This window comes from Phaseolus vulgaris, chromosome 11, assembly GCF_000499845.2.
Source record: "Phaseolus vulgaris cultivar G19833 chromosome 11, P. vulgaris v2.0, whole genome shotgun sequence".
NCBI classification, from domain to species: domain Eukaryota; kingdom Viridiplantae; phylum Streptophyta; class Magnoliopsida; order Fabales; family Fabaceae; genus Phaseolus; species Phaseolus vulgaris.
The window spans coordinates 6,485,976-6,509,273 of NC_023749.2; the positions used below are offsets into that span (position 1 = coordinate 6,485,976).

General features: G+C 31.9%; 2 protein-coding genes across 41 annotated transcripts; one reads left to right on the forward strand and one right to left on the reverse strand.

Moving 5' to 3' along the window:
• The first annotated feature begins 2,554 nt into the window (after nucleotides 1-2,554).
• On the forward strand, nucleotides 2,555-6,841 carry LOC137820122 (ethylene-responsive transcription factor RAP2-7). 4 transcript variants are annotated; one of them, XM_068623961.1, is made up of 10 exons: nucleotides 2,555-3,718; nucleotides 3,900-3,925; nucleotides 4,057-4,087; nucleotides 4,215-4,302; nucleotides 4,388-4,533; nucleotides 4,770-4,814; nucleotides 4,927-5,030; nucleotides 5,135-5,259; nucleotides 5,653-5,766; nucleotides 6,254-6,841. In XM_068623961.1, exons 1-10 carry the CDS (start codon nucleotides 3,222-3,224, stop codon nucleotides 6,536-6,538), a joined length of 1,461 nt encoding a protein of 486 aa, XP_068480062.1. In that variant the 5' UTR covers nucleotides 2,555-3,221; the 3' UTR covers nucleotides 6,539-6,841. The 4 variants fall into 4 exon arrangements, with proteins under 4 accessions (XP_068480062.1, XP_068480071.1, XP_068480078.1 ...); XM_068623970.1 differs by having other exon boundaries at nucleotides 6,257-6,841; XM_068623977.1 differs by lacking the exon at nucleotides 4,770-4,814.
• Nucleotides 6,842-13,210: 6,369 nt separating this feature from the next.
• On the reverse strand, nucleotides 13,211-21,596 carry LOC137820144 (uncharacterized). Of its 37 annotated transcripts, none has more exons than XR_011082586.1 (15): nucleotides 21,300-21,591; nucleotides 20,484-20,582; nucleotides 19,945-20,072; nucleotides 19,313-19,466; nucleotides 19,074-19,183; nucleotides 18,592-18,675; nucleotides 18,466-18,514; nucleotides 18,286-18,377; nucleotides 17,966-18,092; nucleotides 17,722-17,801; nucleotides 16,187-17,631; nucleotides 15,282-15,395; nucleotides 14,474-15,205; nucleotides 14,171-14,246; nucleotides 13,211-13,671 (listed from the first exon to the last, which is right to left on the reverse strand). XR_011082586.1 is itself a non-coding variant. In XM_068624122.1 (13 exons), the coding sequence occupies exons 2-13, from the start codon at nucleotides 20,574-20,576 to the stop codon at nucleotides 14,637-14,639; spliced, it is 3,048 nt and encodes a 1,015-aa protein (XP_068480223.1). In that variant the 5' UTR covers nucleotides 20,577-20,582; nucleotides 21,300-21,596; the 3' UTR covers nucleotides 13,906-14,636. The 37 variants fall into 37 exon arrangements, 8 of the variants coding, with proteins under 8 accessions (XP_068480223.1, XP_068480264.1, XP_068480192.1 ...); XR_011082583.1 differs by having other exon boundaries at nucleotides 13,211-13,668; nucleotides 14,489-15,205; nucleotides 17,966-18,095; XR_011082573.1 differs by having other exon boundaries at nucleotides 13,211-13,363; nucleotides 17,966-18,095.
• Nucleotides 21,597-23,298: the final 1,702 nt, after the last annotated feature.

Below are 23,298 nucleotides of genomic sequence, written 5' to 3' on the forward strand. Positions count from 1 at the left end.
GATCTCCGGAGAAATTATATGAAGGAATTAAAGATACAAATATATCAAGTATATAAATAAACTATATGAAATTTTAATTGTGCTTTGAGTTTTATCAAGTTTAATAGTTATTTTGTTTTATGAATAAAATATATACTACACAAAATGTCAATTTGGATGCAAGTTTATTTTTTATAAGAATGTTTATAGATGATTATTGAATATTAATATGGACAAAATAGTTAATCCAATCTTTATTGGTCAGACTTCTTATTGGTCCGTAAAAAATAGAGAATGGATTAAATAAGTTAGAAAGTTTGGTTTGTTCCACTAATAAATAGATTTATCACTTAATAATTATGATCTCAAAATATGTATATAAAAAACAAAATATAAATTTTTAAAATAGAGAGGTATTGCTTAAGTGAGACATAATTTCTTAAGCGATAACTTTTTAGTAGAGATAACTAACATTCATTTTTCCTCACTTATGTTGTGGATCAATGGTTAAGTGTCACTTAATAATTATGATCTTAAAACATGTATATAAAAAACAAAATATAAATTTTTAAAATAGAGAAGTATTGCTTAAGTGAGACATAATTTCTTAAGCGACAACTTTTTAGTAGAGATAACTAACATTCATTCTCCCTCACCTATGTCGTGGATCAATGGTTAAGTGTCCATAATCTTAAAGGAGAGATAATTGATTCGATTTTTTTTTCTTCCTTACTTAAGCATTCAGAAAAACCTTTTAGCATTCAAACTTTGAGAGAAGAGAATCAATTCAAACTCTTCCTCTCTTAATTTAAGAATTATGGTTTGAGCAAGAAACTTTATCACTTATATAGCTAAATGGATGATTGAGTGATAACGTACTCTATCTTAACATCAAATCTCACTCTTTGGATTTTGCTTAAGTAATCTTCTTACCGCTTGAACCCTATCCAAATGATTCTCTTGTTTAAGTGACATATTTAATATAAACAACTTAGTTTGATTTCTAGTTAAATTAAGACAATATTCCTATTAATGCTAAACATTATTTCTCAATACAAGTGAAAATATTGTTCTCTATTCAATTAAATTCAAACACTTAATTCATTCAATAATAAAATAATAATATCATAATCGCTAATTCATACGAACATTTCAATTTTAACTTCTAAAATTACACAAAATGATATAAAACTTAAGAGTTTATGTATACATTTTTTAATCCTACATCATCAAAAGACATCAAATATTCCATTAGTTCATTCAAAGTATCTATCCAGGCTTGCAAATCATCTGAATTATGACTATAAATTTCACATGTATCTAACTTGAAAAATGAGTTATTTCAAAGATAAAAAAGACACCAAGGAGATTCGAGATACATGAATAATGAACAAATTCATATAAAAAAACATACTTTCAACCAAAAAAATGAAAATAATGAATTTGTATAATATTTTCTCCCTCCAACTTAACTAAGTGGAACTTAATTCAAATACTAAAATATCATTATATTTTTTATTAACAAATATTCATCTTTTTTCTGCTCAATTGTCATATAAAAATAAATAAAAACTTGCAAATGAAAAAAAAATAGGAAATTCAAAATTTAAGAAAAAAAAACTTAATTATATATAATAAGTTAGATATGATCTATTTTCTATTGTAGTGTGAGATATATACATATATAATTTATTAACTTAAAAATAATAAACTTTTTATTATTAGTCTATATTTTAAATGACCAAATCACTCGTAGACATGCATTGTTGCTATGTTTTTTATTTTAAAACATAAAAAAATACAAAGTACCTTTATTATTATTATTATTATTATTAGTGGAAACACAGACGGGTATGTCTGTGTATCCATATTTTTCTCTTTTACTATTTTTTACGATGATAGAAATGTAAGATATATACAGAAATAATTTTGGATGATGAGTTGAAATTGAAAAGCAAAAAATAAAGTACAGAGAGTGATTGAAAATATACGTTATTTTATTTTATATAAGATGTAGTGTGAAAATGTGTGATAATATGTTTTCTATCTTCCTTTTGTTATCTTAAAATAAGGAACTAAGAGGAGAATGAGAAAGTCATATTTTTTTTTTCAAAAATATGTTTAATAATTAATACTATTTATTACAACATTAATAGAGAGGAATTTTATCTTGTCAAATTATAATTAATGAGTTCAATTGTATAAAATATATGATTAATAATCAAATACTTCATATATTTTGTGTGTATATATATATTATATTAATTTATATATATATATATATATATATTAATTTATATATATATATATATATTAATTCTGATGATCATAAATTGACAAATTTTGTTATAATTTATTTGATCTTATGAAATTCTAATTTATTTAAAGAAAGTGAATGAATACTTAAAATATAATTGAACAGGACAGTTCTACAGATATTTACATCCACGGGACAACCAAAATAAATACGTTCATACTCATATATAATTTTTTCTTTAATTTATTTTTTCATATTCTAACATCGCTTGTTCAGTAGTTTACCCATAACAACCCTCGAATCCAAATGAGAGAAGCCATAGTTTCCTTCAACAAGACGGTGACCCTCGGAGAGAGAGAGAGAAAGAGTAAGAAAAATATCTTTTCCCTTTTGTAATATCGGTGACCGGTAACCGAATCAACGGGTCTCCATCTCATGAGAGAGAAAATGTTTATATATTCCTTCCCTCTTAAAATGAGTCTCAGTACAAAGAAAGTGTTTCTTCCCTTCACACCCCTCTCTCTCTTCCATGGAATCCAGTAGTCGGCGACGCTTACACTTTCTCCGGCGACAATGAACTCATCGCCGGCGAAGTGGTTCGCGTTGCTCTCGTCTCACTCGTTCCTTCAGTTCCCTCCTCTCACTCCTCCTTTTCCGGTCGCCGGAAAATTCACCTGGCGTCCTCTCAAAGACTGAACGAATCGGAAAACTATAAGCGATTCCGTTTTCTTCTTGAATTTTCTTTTTACCAGTCTCTCTTTGTCTCTTTCTCGATCGGTAGCTCGGTTACATTCGGTTGCTTTCGATCGGATCCATTTCTTAGTCGGAAACACCGTCGCTAGCGACGTGGAAGTTTAGTTCAATAAGCCTTGGCTAACGATAGAAAACCTTAGGAATTATAAAAGAGGAAAGTGGAATTTAAGAGTTAGTTTGGTTGTTTAGTTAGTTAACGTCTTTAACGGTGTAACTAAATATAAACGTGACGATGTTAGATCTTAATCTCAATGCGGAGTGGACCGATTCGGCTCGTGACGGTGACTCGCCGTTACCGTTAGAGAAGTTTCCTGAAGGTTCGCGGAACCAAATGGCGGAGTCAGGGACTTCTAATTCCTCCGTGGTGAATGCGGACGGGTCGAGTAACGGCGGCTGCGACGAGGACTCGTGCTCCACGCGCGCTGATGACGTGTACACCTTCAATTTCGATATCCTTAAAGTGGAAGGTGCGAGCGACGTCGTAACGAAGGAGCTGTTTCCGGTGAGTGAAGGAGTGGCTACGTCGTCGTTTTCAGCGAGGAAAGGTTTCGTGGATCTCGCGTTCGATCGTGAGGGAGGGAATAGTGAGATAAAGATGCTTCAGCCGCAACCTCAGACTCAGACTCAGCAACCGGCGAAGAAAAGTAGGAGAGGACCAAGGTCTCGAAGCTCACAGTACAGAGGGGTTACCTTTTATAGAAGAACGGGAAGATGGGAATCGCATATCTGGTTAGTGAATTTTTGTAGTGATATGAAGTTAGCTCGCTTTGATTTTGTTTTAGTTGCGTTTTCTTCCCTTTTTACGGGGAAGGGAATATAAGTCTGTGTGAAGTTTGGTTTTGGTGATTCGTGGGTTGAATTGCATCTGACTTTTTGTTCTTTGGTCTATTTTTGTAATTATTTGGTGTAGGGATTGCGGGAAACAAGTCTATTTGGGTATGGATTTTGATTTATGAATTTGTGAATTTCGGTGTTTTTAGGGTACATAGTTTTGTACTATTTGAAATCTTATTCTATGGTTTACTATTTTAAGCATCTTTTGACAGAATTGGTATTTGAACTTGTAGGTGGATTTGACACGGCTCATGCTGCTGCTAGGTAGAGCTTTGTGCTTATTTTGGTTCTCTTTCTCTTAAATTTCGGTTTAAGAAATGGTCAACTGTTTTTTTATTTTTGGGGATTAGATTCTTTTGCTCGTCAACTGACTTGGGGTGTTCAATATTAGAGCCTATGATCGAGCTGCTATTAAGTTCAGGGGAGTTAACGCTGACATCAATTTCAATCTGAGTGATTATGAGGATGATTTTAAACAGGTTAGAAAACTCAGAAGACTTGGTGGATATGAAACTAGATTGTGCTTATGATTTGATTTTTAATCGTTTTCTTACTTATGGACAGATGAAGAATTTGTCCAAGGAGGAATTCGTACATATACTGCGCCGTCAAAGTACTGGTTTCTCAAGAGGAAGTTCTAAATACCGTGGAGTTACTCTCCACAAGTGTGGCCGGTGGGAAGCTCGAATGGGACAATTCCTTGGCAAAAAGTGAGGACCTACCTTTTACTAGTTAACTTTAAGTAGTGATCTACTGTGATTATTCTAGAAGTTATGAATTCGAGTACCTATTTGCCGACAAAATGAATTGGTTTCAGCTTAGGTCTTAATGCATCTTTATGCGTTTTTCCATGTTTGGAGAAACGTGTCTAAGATGTAAGATGCATGTTTTCAACGAAACGATTGGAAGGTATTTTAGTTATAGAGATTGCAATGCTTTCATGCAGGTATATATATCTTGGATTATTCGACAGCGAAGTAGAAGCTGCAAGGTCCTTTGTTACATGAATTACTTTCTTCCTGTACTGAATTTATTACACTGACTTGTCAAAACTCATTTGGTTCAATCCAACACGTATCTCCCTTTTGATTTTCTTAAATCAGGGCTTATGACAAGGCAGCTATCAAATGCAACGGAAGGGAAGCAGTGACTAACTTTGAGCCAAGTGCATATGAAGGAGAGATAAAATCTGCAGCCATTAATGAAGGTGATACTCTCATAGTTAATATCTTTTATTTTTTTTAATTCCAATTGAATTTCTAAATGAAAATGTTCCTTTTGTGAAATCTGGTTATATATTTTTGAACACAGTTGGCAATCAGAATCTTGATCTCAATTTGGGCATAGCAACCCCAGGACCTAGTCCCAAAGAAAATTGGGAGCAACTTCAGTTCGCCTCTGTCCATTACAACACGCATGGTGGAATAAGTTCAATGGTACAATTGAACTTACATATTTATTTTATTTTAGGTTTCTTCTAAATTATGTGGAATGAAGGTGTATAACTTTGTTTTTCTCAAGTTAGGGCTAGCTTGAATACCTGTTCAGTTGAGTTTATGGCATTTGAATCAACCCTGGAAAGTGGGAAAAGAGTAAAACAAACGAACTTAGTTTAATAAAACTCTTATTATCATGATACCCAGTGACAATATGTTTGTCTCGATGCAAATCTTTTGTAGCCTTTATAGGTTTACATGTAGCTAATTTCATCCTGTTTTCCTTTGATTTCATTGATCTTTGTAGAACTTTAGGTTTATGGTATTTTTTTTTTATTAACTCTAGACGTGCAATTTAGTGATCATAATTGGCATGGTTCTCTTTATATGCAGATGGAAACCAATGTTAATTCAGGAATTGGTAATCCATCTTTGAAAAGACTGGTTGTAAGTGAAGATTGTCCTTCTGTATGGAATGGAACGTGTTCTAGTTTCTTTCCCAATGAGGTAATCCATATGGTGTTCATTTCTTGTTTCTTTATTAGGTACTTCCTTTAAAACATTTACAATTGTTTCCTTGCTAGGATCTTCATTTTCATTAGAATACTGAAGAATGCTTCACTTTTAAATATGGTAATTCATGGCAAAAATTGATTGTTTATGATCAGGATTTACTGATTAACTTGTACAACCTTTTGGTGTATTTTTTGTTATTGGAGACTCAAGGGAATTGTCGGGATTATGTCTATATATGTGTGTGTTCAATGTTTTACTTATTCTGTTAACAAAAATGAATTGGTCCAAAATATGTCTGAATGTTACTTATTCTGTTAACAAAGAAGCATTGTGTGATTTTCGCTGGATGTTCTGTTAGGTTCATTTTATTCTTGTAACATTATTTGTACATTGAACTTCGATCGTAAACAAATATAATTGTGGCATGCAGTTTTGTATGTGACTATGTAAGACTGTAATATATTTGTTAATAATCTAGCAGGAAAAAACAGAGAGAATGAACATGGATCATTCAAAAGGATTCCCCAACTGGGCGTGGCAAACACATGCCCAGGTGAATGCTACCCCAGTGCCAACGTTCTCTGCTGCTGCAGCATCATCAGGATTCTCAATTTCAGCTACCTTTCCTCCCACTGCCACCTTTCCAACAAGATCTATGAACTGCAATCCCCACCAGAGTCTCTGTTTTACTTCATCCAGCGCGCATTCCAGCAATGCGTCCGAATATTATTACCAGGTTAAGCCCCCGCAGGCACCACTATAGCCGATATTGTACTACTGATTAAAGGTAAACCATAAAGTGCTTGCGCTCAAAATTCTTTGTATAATTCAGTAACCGATTGGTGTATACTGAGATTTGATTTGACCCCCTGTTGTGATAAATCATCTCTCAAGGAAATGCTATTTTTAGCTCACTAGCAAAACGATGTAGCTGTTTTTTTCTCAAGTTTGTGGGGAATCAAAATTGCTTCATGGCTTGCTCACCAATCTTGAGATTATAGGTGTACTAATTGTGCATCCCAGAAATGGGAGAAACATTAAGAGTATTTTTATTTTCCGTTGTTTAGTACATTGTGAATATTGCCAGTGGGATTTGGGATCTCTTCACCAAATTAGGTTTACACCAGTACCACTTGTTGTTTTCAGAATGGCAGTTAAATCATATTCATATGGCGCCTTGCTATTTTTTTTATCAGGGAGAATGAAACAGAACCAAACAAAATGTTTAGAATGGATAAAACACTATCTTTAAGAGTTTTTTTTTTCTTTATCTTCATATTAATCATTAGTATTCTGGTTGGGTGATGGCGATACCTTCCGACTCATCATATCAAAATGAAAAAGAGGAAAGAAAAGAACTGTACTATGAATAGTGAGCCACCCTGCATCTCCCAATGAGAATGTTAATGGGTGGCAAAAAGTTATATTACACTTGTCAAGTTGACAAGGTACTAAATTGGTAACAGAGCAGTTTCATTCAAAATTGTTAACTATTACATGAGTGGAGCAGGCCAAACCTATTGGGGAATTGAACAATGGATGTTACTATTCATTGCGTATTCATATGCTCTCTGTTTGATTGTACCGTCAGAAAAATGTTCAGTCAATGACAAAGTGTCTGTTTTCCGGGCCTACGGTTACAGGTGTTAAGGTGTCTGCCGAGAGGGTTTTGACCCCTAAAAGCCGTGTGAGGCAGTTCCATTTGGGCACTTGTCAGTTCAGTGTTTTTACGTGTTTATATTCAGATGATAGAGAATCGCAAATAACCATTCTAAAAAGGGAGAAATTTTTTCTTTCCTGGTCGAAGGTATGGCGAATGAGTAGTTTTGTCAATTCGAGGTATCGGAAGAAAGCGACAATACATAATAAGATTATCAGCGCACTTAATATATTAATAAAGAGAGAAGTAATATGGGTACACAAATTATTAGTTTACTTTTATTTGGTATAACAAGACAAACAATAATCCTTATATATATTGTTTTTCTACTTCATTTCTCTGAGTTAAGTAACATGATTGCAATAAATCTAGATTCTATGTTTCTTCAGGTAAACAATTGCGGCTTTGTTGTTTGAATTGTTCTCAACGCAAAATGCGGCAACAAAAATTTAATGCAAGCACGTTGTTTATTTACGCAATGCAAGATGAACTTGGTGGGTTTTATTAACTATAGGTGTGAAGTTAATTTGTTTTGTGGGAATATGAAAAAGTAAACAGATAAAATATGATTTATGGTCATTCATATGTGAATGGATATGTTCTGGTATGGGCATCTATCCAAATGGAGGCCATATTCTCCTATTCCCCCCACTTCTTTGATCTCTTTGCTGCCACTTCTGGCTGCTGGCTACTAAAGCTAACAAATCATGTCATTTTCATAAATCACAAATTCAATTTGCACCACAAATGTAACTTGTTTATATTCATTCAAAATACTTTATTTGATAGTTGAGGTTAATCCTAAAATATTTTTGAGATTCTTTTGTCCTCTTTCATCTTTTCTTTTGTGTTCAGGGGGAACTTTTAAGTGCTTTATGCTTTCACTCATATTTTATAATTTATTTTGTCTTTTATTTCTTTTTATTCTTCTATCTATTTCTCATTTCTTTATATCCCAAATCCATTCCAAAATGAAATTATTTTTTTACTATTATTTACATATAACAAAACCAGGAGATGGATATGTGATAAAAAAAAATAAAGACAGAATAGATCCAATATTTAATATAGATCTTTTTTATTAATTATAATATGATAAAATATTTAATTTTATTAAAAAATATTTTATTATAATAACATATTGAGAATTGAAATTAAGTCTCACTGAGGATAGACTGAAATTCTTACTCATTTATATATTATTATTTTTAATTGATATGGGATCTTCATTAACTTATTGTTTTTTCTTCTCTAATTCTTTGAATTTGTCTGTAATAGGAAAAAAGTTAACAAATTGAGTTGAGAATCAGACTATTGTTAACATATTTAGTTTTTCTGTTTTAAGTTATTGGACTTTGTTTGTTTGGTCTAACTTTTTTTTTTCTGTTTCAACTAAGTATTAGATTATGTACGAGTAGGTAGCTCTATTTAATGCACCACATCAGACAAAAAAATATTTATCTTCATTTCATTAACAGGAATAACTATCATAACAAAAATTAAACAATGGATATTTATAATAAAATAAAAAAGTTTTAAATTGGATTAAAAATACCTAAATTTATAATACATTTAAAATTTAAATAAGTCTTTGAAAAAAATTACATTCTTTCCTAAATCTTTATTACATTCTTACCTTGTTGCCTTATCCAGAGCTAATTAGACTATTGCAATATTGTCCACCACTACTTACTCCTACTTCATAAAGAAAACATGTAAAATGTGTGGCTGGAAACAACAAAACACCCTAATCGGTCTAGGAATAAAAGGATCACAATCCAATTTCTTTGTTTCTAACTAACTCAATCTTGTAACTGTTACTATTTTGATGGGAGACAGTTTCTCACTTCAATCTAAAAATTAATTGTGTATTTCTTTTGCAATGTTTCACAACAGAGTAAGATAATAAATATATATTAGAAAGTTTTTTTTTCTGTTCAGTTGAAAATCTAAATAGTTATACTAATATACCAATAGTCTCAACATGTAGCATGAGCTCATTGCATTCTGGAACCCATAATTTAAAGGTGCATTACCCCGGGTGGTAAAAAGACAAAACTTCTTCTGTTAAAAATTTATAAAATACATTTTAAATTTTATATTTCAAAATATATTTTCGAATTAAAAATCATTCTACATTGTGTAATTTAGAATGCATTAATACACTCTCAGTTACATTACATATTTTAAAATGTATTTCTATATCTAAAAATATATTTTAAATTACATAATTTGAAATATATTTTTTAATTTGTATTTTAAAATGTACATTTTAAATTATTATTTTTTTATTTTTGAATTATACAATCCAATAAATTTATATTTATGGAATGTATAATTTAAAATTCAATTTTATTTATATTGTACATTTCAAATTGCAAAAATATTAATCTTTCATATTTTAAATTGTATAGTCCACGAAAATCTATTCACAATTTAAAAACTGAAAATAAACATCACATACCAGAAAGTAAATTTGAAAATTTAAAATCTAGAGAGTGCATGTTGAAACTATTATTGAGGTGCAATTAGGTGGTTTGTTTGATAAAATGTTCAAGTTTTAAGATTATACCAAAGTAAACATAGTAAGTCCAAGCAATATGATAAAAGTTATTAATTAAATTTTATTAAGAAAATCATAAATTTTGATGAGTTTTTCATTTTATTTAACTTTAAAAAAAAGACATAGCCATTCAAAGTGCTATATGGCGTTTAGTGAAAAAATATTCATATATGATTTTTTAATTTCTCTTATTTTTTTAATTGTTAATAAACTTCAACAAATAAAATTATATACAGAAAGAAATGTGCTTGAAAGTATATTTTATTACCATCTTTGTATAGACTATACAACTGTAACATTTCCTCACTTGATACTATCAGTAATAAGTGAAATTATTGTATAAACAAAAATTATGTGCTGTGGAATAAGACAGTTTTCATATAACATGTTAATTTTTATAAATTGAAAAAATACAGTTTAATATAGAGATTGATAAGGAATCCTCAAACATATAATAATTCATCTCTCTATCCCTTGTGTGGTGTCAAATAAATTGAAATACGGATGAGAGTAACAATAATTCCATTCGACCTCTATAATTTAAGAAGGCACCCATATAATTTCAAAATTCAGTTTTTTCCTTTGAAATTTTATTTTGGAATGTAGATTCTAAAATATAAAAAATGTATTTTAGACTGTATATTCTAAAATATATTTTTTTTATTTTAGACCATAAATATTAGCAGGTTCCAACAAATCCTACTTGCTACTAATGTCCTGTAATAATTGGTGACAACACATCCATATCAAAAGTAACTGCAAATTTGCTCCTTTTTCCTTTGTCCTGATCATATTTCTATCAACACAATATGACACCGTTAGTAAAAAAAATTAAATAAATTATATTATGAATTTTATATTTTATAATATATTTTTGAATCTAAAATATACAATCCAAAACATATAAATACATTTTGAATTGTATATTCAAGAATATATTTATAACTTAAAAAAAAGCAACATAACCAACAACAAATGATAAAAAAACATAAACATTCACTTCTTCAATAAAAGTGACGGTGAAACATAGTGTCGGTGATGGAAATTCGACAAATGAGAGAAAGTAAAGGGTGGAGTGGAATTAGGGATGACAAAACGGGACGGACTATGCGGACCAGTTTGTGACTTGCTAAAAAAAACACGAGACAAACTGTCTATTCTAACCCGCTTATGCACGTCCTGCATAATCTACAACTCGCGCGGACCAAGTGCGTGACGGGATAGGCTGGTCCGCATGACCTGCATGACTTAAAAATCTCATATTTTACATTCTAGAACTTTCACTCACATCTTATTACACATGTCGTGAGAATAATATTATGAGACCATTTACCTAATACGTCTAAATAAAAAAAAAATATATATTTCGTATGCGAACCGGATCAACCTTATGCATACGGACTAAAAAAATCAACCCACATATTATGTGTAAGACAAACCAAATATAGGACAGATTTATGCGAGACCGGTCAGTCAGCATTTCTCATGTTGCTAAGTAGAGTGGGATGCAACACAAAAAGAAGAAGGGAAGAAAGGTAGAATTTAAAATTAATATAAAGGAGGGATAATATGATCTTTTCACGTATTCTATTAGGGTACAGAATGCAAAGGCCCATTCCTCAAAAGTTAGCATCAGACAATGGGCCTAGTCTATTCGGGTAGTGCTTAAAAAAAGGTTGATTTCTCAAGAAGAAACGTATATTAATGAGTTTAAACGATTGAATAATAACTTTACATAATAATAGAAAGTGGACCTTAGATAGAATTTGGAATATTCAAAGTATTCCGTAATGGATCTCTTCATTTAGTGGGTGAATTTGTTTTGGACTTTTATTAAAAAATAATAATGAAATAAAATATTTATGTTGTTTAATATGTTTTTATAATTTATTTACTCTAAACATGACTTTCATTTTTTAAGATGAAAATCTTATTTATTTTTTGAGTAAAAAATTATTTTAAAAAGTATTCCTTTCATAAGTTTATATAAATACATTTAACAACCTCTTAAATGTTAAAATGTTAATCTTTCGATTCGATTGTACGGGTAAAAATGGGACAATATACTTACACATGTATATCATATAATTACAGAATTAATTTATGTCTTCTTAAAATTATACTCTTTTTTTTTTTGTCTTTATCTATGTATTTATTTTTAGGCGTTTATCTCTATCAATATATCTTCTTTTACTTCTATATTTAAATATATTTATTTATTATCAATTATAATCATCATAATATAATAGAACTAAAAAAAGAAACTTGATTATTGATTTAATTATACACTTATTTAAATATATTATATTTGTCTATCATCGTAAAAAATAACGACGACTTATTATTTCTCGTTTATTACAATCCTTAGTACTAATATCATTATTATTGTCTGACATACCAATATTCAGACATTCTCACTATACCACAACAACCTAATAATTTATTAACCTAGAAATTATGTAAAAAATAGTTTAGAGACAAGTAAAGGATAAGTAGAAAGTTATTAGTCTTACTCAAATTTAGAAGTGAATAATTTAAATTAGAAAATTACAAAAAAATCTGATTTTAATTTGGTAAAATTTTAAAACTTAACATGCATGTGCTTTGCAGCAGCAGAACATGTTAATGGACAACACAGAAATCAGTAAAGTAAGGAGCTAGAATGTTGACCAATTTGTGAGGATGGATCATCCAATCTTATCAGCACGATCATTTAACCTGGGAGTTAAGTGCAAGTGCATCAACCTGGGAGTTAAGTGCAAGTGCATCGTGGTTATTCCTATACACTATAACTGTCAAAGTTTAATGCAAAGAAAGGGGTACATCACCAAATACAAAATATTCATTCTTTCTTGCATTTATTGAAGACTTTGTTTGTGGCTTGAGAAAGGGCAGATTCCAAATGCTTCGATGCTGTCATCAGCTCACAACTTCATCTTTTACCTTACTTAATCCATGTTTTGCTAAACTTCTTCGCAATTATAGTTAATGTTTTAAAAAACTAACATGAGATTTGTACAGGATGAAAGGATAATTAAATACAAAGACAATTAACATTCATTTTTTTTTAAATATAGCTAAGGGGTTGCAAAGACTATTTAAACCTCAGGTGTGGCATGGAGGGGAGGAAAGCGGCCATCAAAACCACTGGTATTGCAATTTCAATAATAGATTGATTAACATTAAAAACATTCTTTAATTCTTTAGATACCTGAATGTAATTTTAAAAGAATTTATAATTTAATATAAACTGGATGTTGTATATATATATTCACTATTAGGCTGTAAAGACAAATTTTACCCTCTCCTTTTGGATGGAGGGCAGACGAGAAGGGGGACACATTTGGGATAAAGGGAAACCCATCCTGCCAAATGAACACACTATCAAAGTGACAGACTTGACAAATTACCAGTGACAATTATGAGACATAACTAATCTCATTCAACAAAATGATTTGGGTATCCCATAGCACACAAATGAATTGTGTAGCCTAAAATAGACAGAAACCTATTTAATAAATACATAACCGTCACGTCGAGAGAGCAATAATGTCCCCAACATTATGTTCACACAAAGGTTTTCAGCTGCTCCGGAGAATGCAGAATAGAGACTGCTAATAGAGACATGCCCAAAAGTTAAATCATAACAAAGGCATGGGTCACGCCATCCCTGCTGGTTATATTAGTTCGAAAAACAGTATCAAAATCAGAAGCCACCAAAATAATAACCAAAAAACGGGGGAACACACAACTTATGGAAAAAACAGTACCATTAGAAGCAGCAGACACTTGTCTCGTGGTAAATATATATGAAACGATTTCAAGAAAAATTTACGCAAAATGGGGAGGCAAATTTAATATTAACTATGAGAAACATTTGTAAAAGGAGAAATATGGCCATAAGATATAACAGAGCGCAACAGTATTTCATTCACATCACATGGAGCTTAGTTAGAATACGATCTATTTGATATTCATACCCAATGGACAAACTATAGCATGTAAATCGACTTTCAAAAAAATTTTGCTTTTACTAGTCACATTCAACCACTACCAACAAGGGTAGATAAAACTAAATGGTAAGTTACAAGCAATAGATAAGACTGATCTACTTGACTTTGAATCAAGTTTCCATGCTTAGTAATATGAAGGAACACTCAACTATGATCTACCTGCCAGTTTGATCACGTTAGCACTGACAGATGATATCTTAAAATCCCAAAACAGCTCACTTCAGCCAATCCAGAACTACAAAGAAAAAAGATCAAAATGAGAGCACGATCACCTAAAAAAGGCAAACCCCAATGCCATCTTAGAAAATATGAAATCCAGTTCAAAAAACGAATGACTTTTTTTATACAATCTCGTTTTGGCAAAGGTAGGTAGGTGAACACACTTTCATGAACATCGAGCAAGATGGGCAATGCCATTTTAAGCCAATAAAATTATGGAAACAGAGCAAGTTTACTAATTACCAACTGTAGCCATACTTATACTTTGGGGAGCTTCATCATTAGGTAGCACAATACCCGCCAGCAAGAATAACATCCATCATCCTCAGCAACACAAAATTGTTTGTCCATTTCTGCTAGGTTTAACCATTTCCAACAGTAACAATGACACATAACTAGCAAAAGGTCACATCCCAAATGTTCTGTTGTAGAGATCCCCAGAATTTGGCATCCGAAATTTTGAATCATCATATCCTGAATAAAATTTATTGAACCCAAGTCTTTCATTTCTCAAAAGCTCGGCCACACCCAAACCATTTCCACTCTGCACCTCATTCCATCCATCCCATTGCCCATTTGACAAGACTGCATTTGCAGACTGCTGCATAGACAGCTGTTGGAATGGACCCAGATTACTGACTTGTGACTGATCTAACCTTGAAGAAACAGCATAAGAATCACCAAGTTGAGAAAAAGTATTCCCAATTTCAGAAAATCTATGGTTTTGCTGTGGTGACAGAGATCTTTGCATCAATAATTGAAGTCTAGCATCATTTTCAAAGTAATTTAACTGCGGCATAAAATTGGATCGAATGTCCAGTGCCGGGCTGTTCAGTGCACCTTGAAGTCTCCCTTTGCCAACTGCCAAAATAGCAGGGTCCATGTATTCAATATCCCCAGCACCACCAAGGTTTCCAGCTGAAGGTGACTGATATGAATTTCTCAAAAGGGAAGAATGGTCAAGTAGAGAATTCCCTGTCAAAAGGACTAATAAATTCAAACAATATATTAAAAAAAGGTATATAGAAAGATAGAAAGAACCATAACTAACCAGAAATGGAGTCAAAACCCTGTTCCACTCTCTCATTGGACGAAAAACCAGGTGGTGGTGGCCTGCTTGGAATGGAAAATCCCGGTGGGGCTGAAACTTGTGCCCTTGAAATGGCTGCAACCATAACAAAAGCAAGGTCAATACATCAGATGAAAACGATAATCTGAGACACCTGTAATCAATATAACACACTGCCATGCATAAATTCAGAGGAAGGAAACAATTCCCAGATAGTGAAAATTGAAGTTGTCCAGTTACTTTTCTCACTCTGAATTCTTAACAAACTGTTATCCAGCCGATACCGTGCTGAAGATTCAATTTCTACTATTCTACACAATACTCAGATTTTTTAAAGGAGCAAAATAGGCTTCAAGGTTCCATTCCAACTGAACACATTCACTATTTAGTTATTTAACTCCTTGAGGTTAAAACAATTACTCAATATTGGCTCACTAGCTTCAGGAGCTTGGGAGTTTAAGACAATTACATCACAAGGAAAAAAGACTAATTTCTTAAAGTCTTCCAACCTTGTTGAAAAGTCAACACAAAGATTCTCCCCTTTCCACATGCACAAATGGAAGATCTTCAAAGCACAGTTGTATAATCAAATACCACAAACAGCACAAATAATCGGGTTGCAAACAACAAAAAATATACAGAGGCAACAGTAATTTAGAAAATCAAGGAAGCTACAAAATTTCAATTTTCAAGGCAGAGAAGATTAACATTAATATATACAAAGGAAAAGAGAGTATAACCAAAATGTGCCTAAAATTACAACATCATGGTGAAGAAATCTTTAAAATACACATCACAGTAGCTGAGGAACCAATAATAAGAAATGGCCAATATAAAGAACATATAAAGGCTATAGTAGGATGCTAAAGGAAGCTAGCATTACTCACCCGAAAGCTTGTTAGATGAAATGAAATGACCACTAGCCATATTTTCAGCTTCTTCAAAGTTACTAGTACGAAATCCATTCGCTATGCCCGACTTATCCATATACAAGTCTCTTTCTGAAAAATTCTGGAATACTTTATTATTTGACCGTTGATGGTTTACACCATAAGATGTATGTGCATCAAACATTTGGATTTTGGATTCCTCCTGCCTTGCAAAAGAGAATCTTGATTGATTGTTACTGTGAACTTTCCAAGAACTAGATATGTTTAAAGGACCAGACTGGTTATCAGTATTGTCACCCAACAACTTAGCTAAATTATGTGGTGATGTTAGTGAGTCATCCCAGGCATCAAAATCCATGGACAAAATATTAGAAATTATACTACTTTCACCCTTATCCATAGTAACATCATGTCCAGCATTTACTGCTTCAACTAATCTTTGAATGCTATGTCCATTTCTTTCATCATTAAGCAGACCATACGAGCTGCTGCTGACCAATTTCTCCGGGTGGTCATTGCATAGTATATTAGATGCATGTAATATAGATTCATCAACAGATACAGAACCTGCATTCACGGAAGTACAACCTTCACCATGCTGCAGAAGACAAGGGCTAGAAAGGTTTGAGACATGAAGGAAACCAGTTGACTTTGGCAAATAAGAACGACAAACAACTTCTGGATCCTTTAGTCTTTGATTATCAAAAGATGTTATATCATCATCAAATTCCACAGCATCTGATACTACTAGAGATTGAGAATCCAATTTCCAATCACACTGTTCCCTAGAATTACAAACCTCATTATCTGGTGTAGCTATACCAGCCACATTTGTAGTTATTACATCCCTAAATCTGTCATTATATTGTGATCCTTGAATTTCAGGAGATTTAATCAAGACATAATCAGTAGGCGGGCTATTAGGTTTGGTTATACTGCAATGTTCAGCATTTCCATCAATGTTAATTGAGGACAACTCAATGGACAAATTTGGAATCTCTTCATTGGTAGAAGGCATTGCTTCCTCAGGGCCAGAGTTACAAGACTGTCCAGTCATGTTGGTAGAATTTATTGTATTTGCTGTGGTACAATTGCCATCACTATCTCGAGACAATGGTAGAGAAGATAACTGGCTGTTCAAATTCACAGGAACAGGAGACACGTCAGAAGATGGAGATTTTTCTCCTGCACTAACCAGGCCGTCCGCACTATTGTTGTATTGTTTAACAGGTTTCAACAATTCATTTTTCACTCTAGTTGTCATACTATGACTGCCATCACTCGATGGTGGTCTCTTTGTAACATCAGAAGCCTGAATTGAGCCTGTAACAGCTGCAAAAAATGCTAGCGAGCTGCTGCCTGTATCAGGTTTGGGCTTGGATGGCCCATTTGGATAAGATAGACCTCCAGCTAGGGGCTGACAATTTGTGGCCTGAGTACCCCTGCCAAATATAAACATAGCTTGGAACCATAATTATCTTTAGATAAGTTCATCCTTCAAAGCCAAATACAAAATTATACACTGTACATACCATGCAGCACTAGCAGGAAGGGGGATATGTCTCTCATAGATTCCATTTGGAGGTGAACCTCTAACAGTGTTAACAGAGTTCTGCTTCACAAATTAAATTTCAGTTTTTTTGCATCACTGAGTGCATATACACTTAACTAAGTTCAGCCATTAAAGAACAAAATTCAAAAGAGCTCTAAAATTCAATATGACAAAGGCTGATATGCAAACAAAATGCGTTTCAAGAAGATTAAAAAACGCCTTACATTTGAAGGATTTTTCACAATAGGCTTTGGAGAAGTAGTGTTCATATTGTCATCCAGTGGAGGAGGTAATACACTCCCTAACCGCCGTTGCATATTGTTAGTTGCACCAGTGATCTGTTGAACTCGACTTCTTCAAGATATCAAAGTTAGACAAGATATAATTCTTTGAAAAAAACTACATTCAGTGCAAGCAATTACAAGTACAGGAAAGCACAGTCTGTAAACATGTTTCAGAACGCATCTTTTGTCCACCACAATATAATTGAAACAATCTTCTTCATTTTAACCAATTAAATAGCTTGAGTACAAAGATCATATACCTGGTGTATGCTGAAATTATTTCATCTTTAGTAAAGCTATCTTCTTGAGAGCCAATCTCATGCAAATATAGACAATCCGGATTGCTGCAAGGCTGGTCATAGAGATCTCTCATCAATTACAAGCACAATAAATTAAGCATAATTTGAAAGTCGTGTCGTGTAGACTAGTAATTCTCATACCACACTTCGGAGCCATGCATGACAATATTTTGTGGTTCCAAAACAAGCCCTGAAATTTTAAATTCAAAAACACAATGCTGAGCATCCTATGTAAGAAAAGTTTGAATGAAAGCAAATATTTTGTACCTTAAAGGTCTACCCTCCAAAACAAATCCATGTACATTTTGAATACAACGAATTGCTTCCTCTTCCTTTGCATAAGTTATATATCTGAAACAGAAATCTTTAATTAGGAACTATAGTATTCATATTAATAGAGTGTGTCATATAAAGATAAAGATAATAATTTATGCTAATATAGCAGCAGGAAATAAGTGAAGAAAGGGGGGAGATACCCCCATTCTCAAAAATTATAAACATGTAAGGAAGCAGCCTTTTTATGTTTTCCTTCCATGAAAGAAAAAGATTGTGGTACATGAACACTTCTTTTCTCTAGTTAATCTTCCCTTCTTGTGTGAAAAGAAATGCCCAATAACCAAAAGCTATCCAATTCATATCAATGAAAACAAGATTAAACAGCACAGATTCTATTTACTGTGGCCAGCTAATAATTTACAGAAACCCACAATACCATCACGAAACCACAAACATGAAGAGAATATACTTACACACTGCATGTATCATTTGGAAACTGTTGGATGACACCAGCTGCTGTTCTAGACATTGACACTTTTAAGACCTTCCCATACTGACCAAAATACTCTCGCCGCTGAAGAAGCTATACAAATAATTATTAAAATAAAAATGTGCTCAAAGAAATAGACCCAAAATTTCCAACAAAAAAGAGAACAAATGAGAAGAATGGAAACATTCAGGTGCTTAAGAGAGGAGGAGGGGGAAATTTTACATCTTCATCCGCAAGATTCAGAGGCAACCCAACTATGTAAACAAGGTTCCTCTGAATCACTCGCACACTGCTGAGCTGCTTGCGCCCATCAGATGATTTAGACTTCGACTTCTGAGTCTTCATCTTTTTCTCCATATTAACTTCATTCACCAATCTACAGGAAAAATATCATCACCATAAATGCTCAAGTAAACTGTAGAATAATAAGATCTAAGGAACAGCAAATTCAGTTCCTTTATCAAGCAATGAAAGCTTTGGAGTTTTTAATTATATATATATATATATATATATATATATATATATATATATATATATATATATATTGTTGAATGCAAATAGAGTATTTTGATAAGACAGGTACAAGAAACATACTCTCCAACATATTCTTCTTGTTAATACATTATCTACAAATGGTTGAAAATTATTAAGAATGAAAAAATCATGGGGTTACTATCATCATTTCCTGAGTTCTGATAAAATTCAAACAAAATGAAGGATTTGTTGCCGTTCTCATTCTGCCAAATAGTTATGCAAATAAATGAATGCATATTAAATCGGTGAAAGAAAGAGAACTTCAGAAACAATGAAAGAAAAACAATCCTACAGAAATAAAATAGGGCTCACAGAATAACCTCTCACAGTTTGCAGCCATCCCAACAATCTTTTCCTTATCATAAGGAGAACGACATGCGGGGCATCGCCCGTCAGTGTCATCCTTCTCAGCCATGTCCATTATGTGATGCCAGCACCAGACACAGATCTGCAATCAAGGAAGAATGAAACTGACATAAATCATAATGATCCTCTGTGATTAAGACATATCACCCAGAAACAGAACGCAGACAGCACCTACATCACATGTACAAGCCAATTTCCAAAAGATGAAGTAGTTTATTAGGGGTGAAATAATATTGCTGACTATTGCGAGAAATAACAACAAAACTCAGTTAAAACAACAACATAATAGTTAAACTAAATTAAAAGACAAATGCTACTTAGCACAGTTACTGGTTGAATAAAATACAAATAATAAGATCAGCTAGAGGGAGAGAGAAATCATAAACCCTGGTAAACAGTATATTCTTCAGAAGAAAAGGAAAATTTTATACAAACCAAAGAACAAGTCACTGACTTGCAATAAAATTAATTAAAAGAATACATAGAATCAAACCTCGTAACCACATTTGCAAGGCTTCAACTGCTGATCTGTCAAATCCATTTCTTCAGCACAGAGAGGACATGTTCTTTCTCCTTTGTCACTCATGATTGCCTGCAGGAAAACAGGCATAAACCACAAACACTGATGTCAAATAAACATAATAAATCATGGCATGAAAATCTTAAACCAGAAAGAAGAGGAAAACTCTTATCCAGCATACTCGTGAAAACTATCCTGACACAAAAAATATATGAGAAAAAATAACCCCACCACAGCTGCGAAAACTATTATACACCAGCCAATACAACAAGTTCAGTGTTTCTGGGTTGTAAAACATTCACTAAAGAAATATTGTGACCAACAACATAAAGTTGATAAATGGTGCATTTGCATGTGAATTTGAACATAAGACGATGAAGACAACAACAACAATAACAATAACATCTAGACATAAATCCAAACAAAAACCCATCCACAGTCTATCGAACTCTAACAACATTTGATTAATCAATAAAAAAACACCAAATCACTCCAAAAAAAAATAATAATCTATGCATTGAAGTACGGCCCAGCCAAAACACCACAGATCAACTAAATCATCGACCAGAACAAGAGAGAATCGTGTAGATATACAATAATAAAACCCAAAAAATTAACAAACGAAATCCAATATACAACGAAATGAGAGCTTCCAATATTAGACATGAAAAGGGGAAAAACACGGACGGCGAGAATATTAACCGTAATTTGAGAAGCAATTAGGGATCTAAGCAGAAATCGCATTGGATAGAAGAAATTAGGGTTAGAAATTGGGAGTGGATGACTCACAGTGAGATCGAGAAGACGAAACTGTGAGGAGGAGATTGTCTGTGAAATCGATAAGAGGAGAGAGAGAGGGCAAAAAGTTAAGAGGGCAGAGAAAAACCACAGGGTGTCTTTTAAAAGAGAGAGAAGGGGCTGTTTGGATGATGGCGTTTTCGGCTTTTGGCTCTCTATCTCTATCTCTTGCGCGTTGCTGTCATTTGCTGAGACAAATAACCTCAGCTTATTACTTAATTACATAAAATGCCCCTGCCTCTCTTCATTGTATCTCTCTCCCTTCTGTTTTGTCCAACACCTCAACTTGTTCCACTGTTCCACTTCCTAAAGGACCCATACTCCTTCCTCTTCCCCTAAGCGGTGCATCAGATATGCGACACGTGTCTAGTCTTTTGATCCTACAAATGTGGTTGTCGAACAATTCTGTGATGCTGAATTTGCATGCAGAAATAAAAACAATTCATTCCATCTTTTAATTAATAGTCACTTTTCTAGACAATCAAATTAAAATAATAGAAACAAAAAGAAAATTAATTTTCTTATTAAGTTCAATCAATCCTTGAAATGCTTAACTACTAATTGTAATAAAGCCAAGACATATAAAATTTATTAATATGTATTTTAAATATTATGCTAATACTAGTAAATGTTTTTTAAAGGAATATTAGTAATTGTCAAGATTGGTATTATTAACTCTATAGATAGGTACAAATGTGTATTTATATTTAAAATATACTTAATATTTAATATGTACATTTTTTATGAATTGTTTAAATTAATTAATTTAGATGTGATGTGGTGATTCACGCATTGTAATTTTAACGGATTTAATATCGAAATATTAACGTTGTTATGTGGATCAAACTAAGTGAATTTGATACGTCTAATAATTTTAAATTACTTCTAAGTAGTGATTAAAAACAGTTTACATATAATTTTTTCAGACTTTTTTAAAAGCAAAATTGTGAAAAAATATCCATCAAATTCCAAGCAAATAATATATCAGATGAGTTAATTGATCCTACCATATTATCCCAACAGATTAGAGGTTCGAACTATCATTTTTAAAAATGTTGGGTTTTAAATATTATGTAAAAATATTAATTTCTTTTATATCACTACATTTAAACTAATTACTGGATAGAAAATTAATATCTGATTAGAAAAAAAATATATCAAACCAATATAATTTGGTTAATTTTATGTTATGAATTTAAAATATTATTAGAAATGAAATAGAAAAATAATTATTATTTTGTGTAAACAAAGATTTTTTTTTATAAGCACTATCAAAAAAACACATGTGATTCCGTAAATGTTCAAATTTGTACTATATTTTTTAAATATAAAATTTTATTATGTTTATGAATAATTAAAAATTAAAAACAGTACAATTTAATATATATATATATATATAATTTTGTAAAAATGGTATTAACAAATTATATAACCATTATTTTTTAAAAAGGTAAGCTATTTTATAGGTAGTTTTTCTATTACGAATAGTTAATTTAATTTAAAAGGAAAAATATTCAAAAAAATAAAATGGTAAAATTTTATATACTAAAAAGGAAAATTCCTTTGTTAATGTCAAAGATTGTGTGTCCTATTCTTTTATTATAACAAAAGATAAAAAAAAATGAGTATTATAAATTAAAATTAAAATACTATTAAGTTATTAAAAAATCATAAAAAATAAATAAATTTACTGTGGATATTTTTTTTATTGTATGTAGTTATTTGAATTTAAACCAAAAGTTACCGAAAAGATAAAGTCGTAAAAAAATTGTTTATATTATGAGAGTAGTTAAAAGAAATTATTTTTTTTATTAATGTTAGATATAATTTGTTGTCGGATATAATTTTTTTTATTGTGTAGATATTTGTTTATTACAGCTAGTTGTAAGAGTTTAAAAGAAGTTATATAAAAACATAAAATAGTAATAATTTGTTTGGTTAAAATGGACAACCCTTTTATGTAGGTAGTTATTTGAATCTAAACGAAAAA

What these genes read in the sequence shown, in the direction of transcription:
- LOC137820122 (XM_068623961.1), top strand. Translation starts at nt 3,222, where the DNA reads ATGTTAGATCTTAATCTCAATGCGGAGTGGACCGATTCGGCTCGTGAC. An exon ending in AGCGAAGTAGAAGCTGCAAG is followed by an intron (nt 4,815 to 4,926) that starts GTCCTTTGTTAC and finishes TTCTTAAATCAG; the next exon opens with GGCTTATGACAAGGCAGCTA. An exon ending in ATCTGCAGCCATTAATGAAG is followed by an intron (nt 5,031 to 5,134) that starts GTGATACTCTCA and finishes TTTTGAACACAG; the next exon opens with TTGGCAATCAGAATCTTGAT.
- LOC137820144 (XM_068624003.1), bottom strand. Translation starts at nt 20,600, where the DNA reads ATGCCTGTTTTCCTGCAGGCAATCATGAGTGACAAAGGAGAAAGAACA. An exon ending in TGAATCTTGCGGATGAAGAT is followed by an intron (nt 19,184 to 19,312) that starts GTAAAATTTCCC and finishes TTATTTGTATAG; the next exon opens with CTTCTTCAGCGGCGAGAGTA. An exon ending in TTGTGAAAAATCCTTCAAAT is followed by an intron (nt 17,805 to 17,965) that starts GTAAGGCGTTTT and finishes TAATTTGTGAAG; the next exon opens with CAGAACTCTGTTAACACTGT.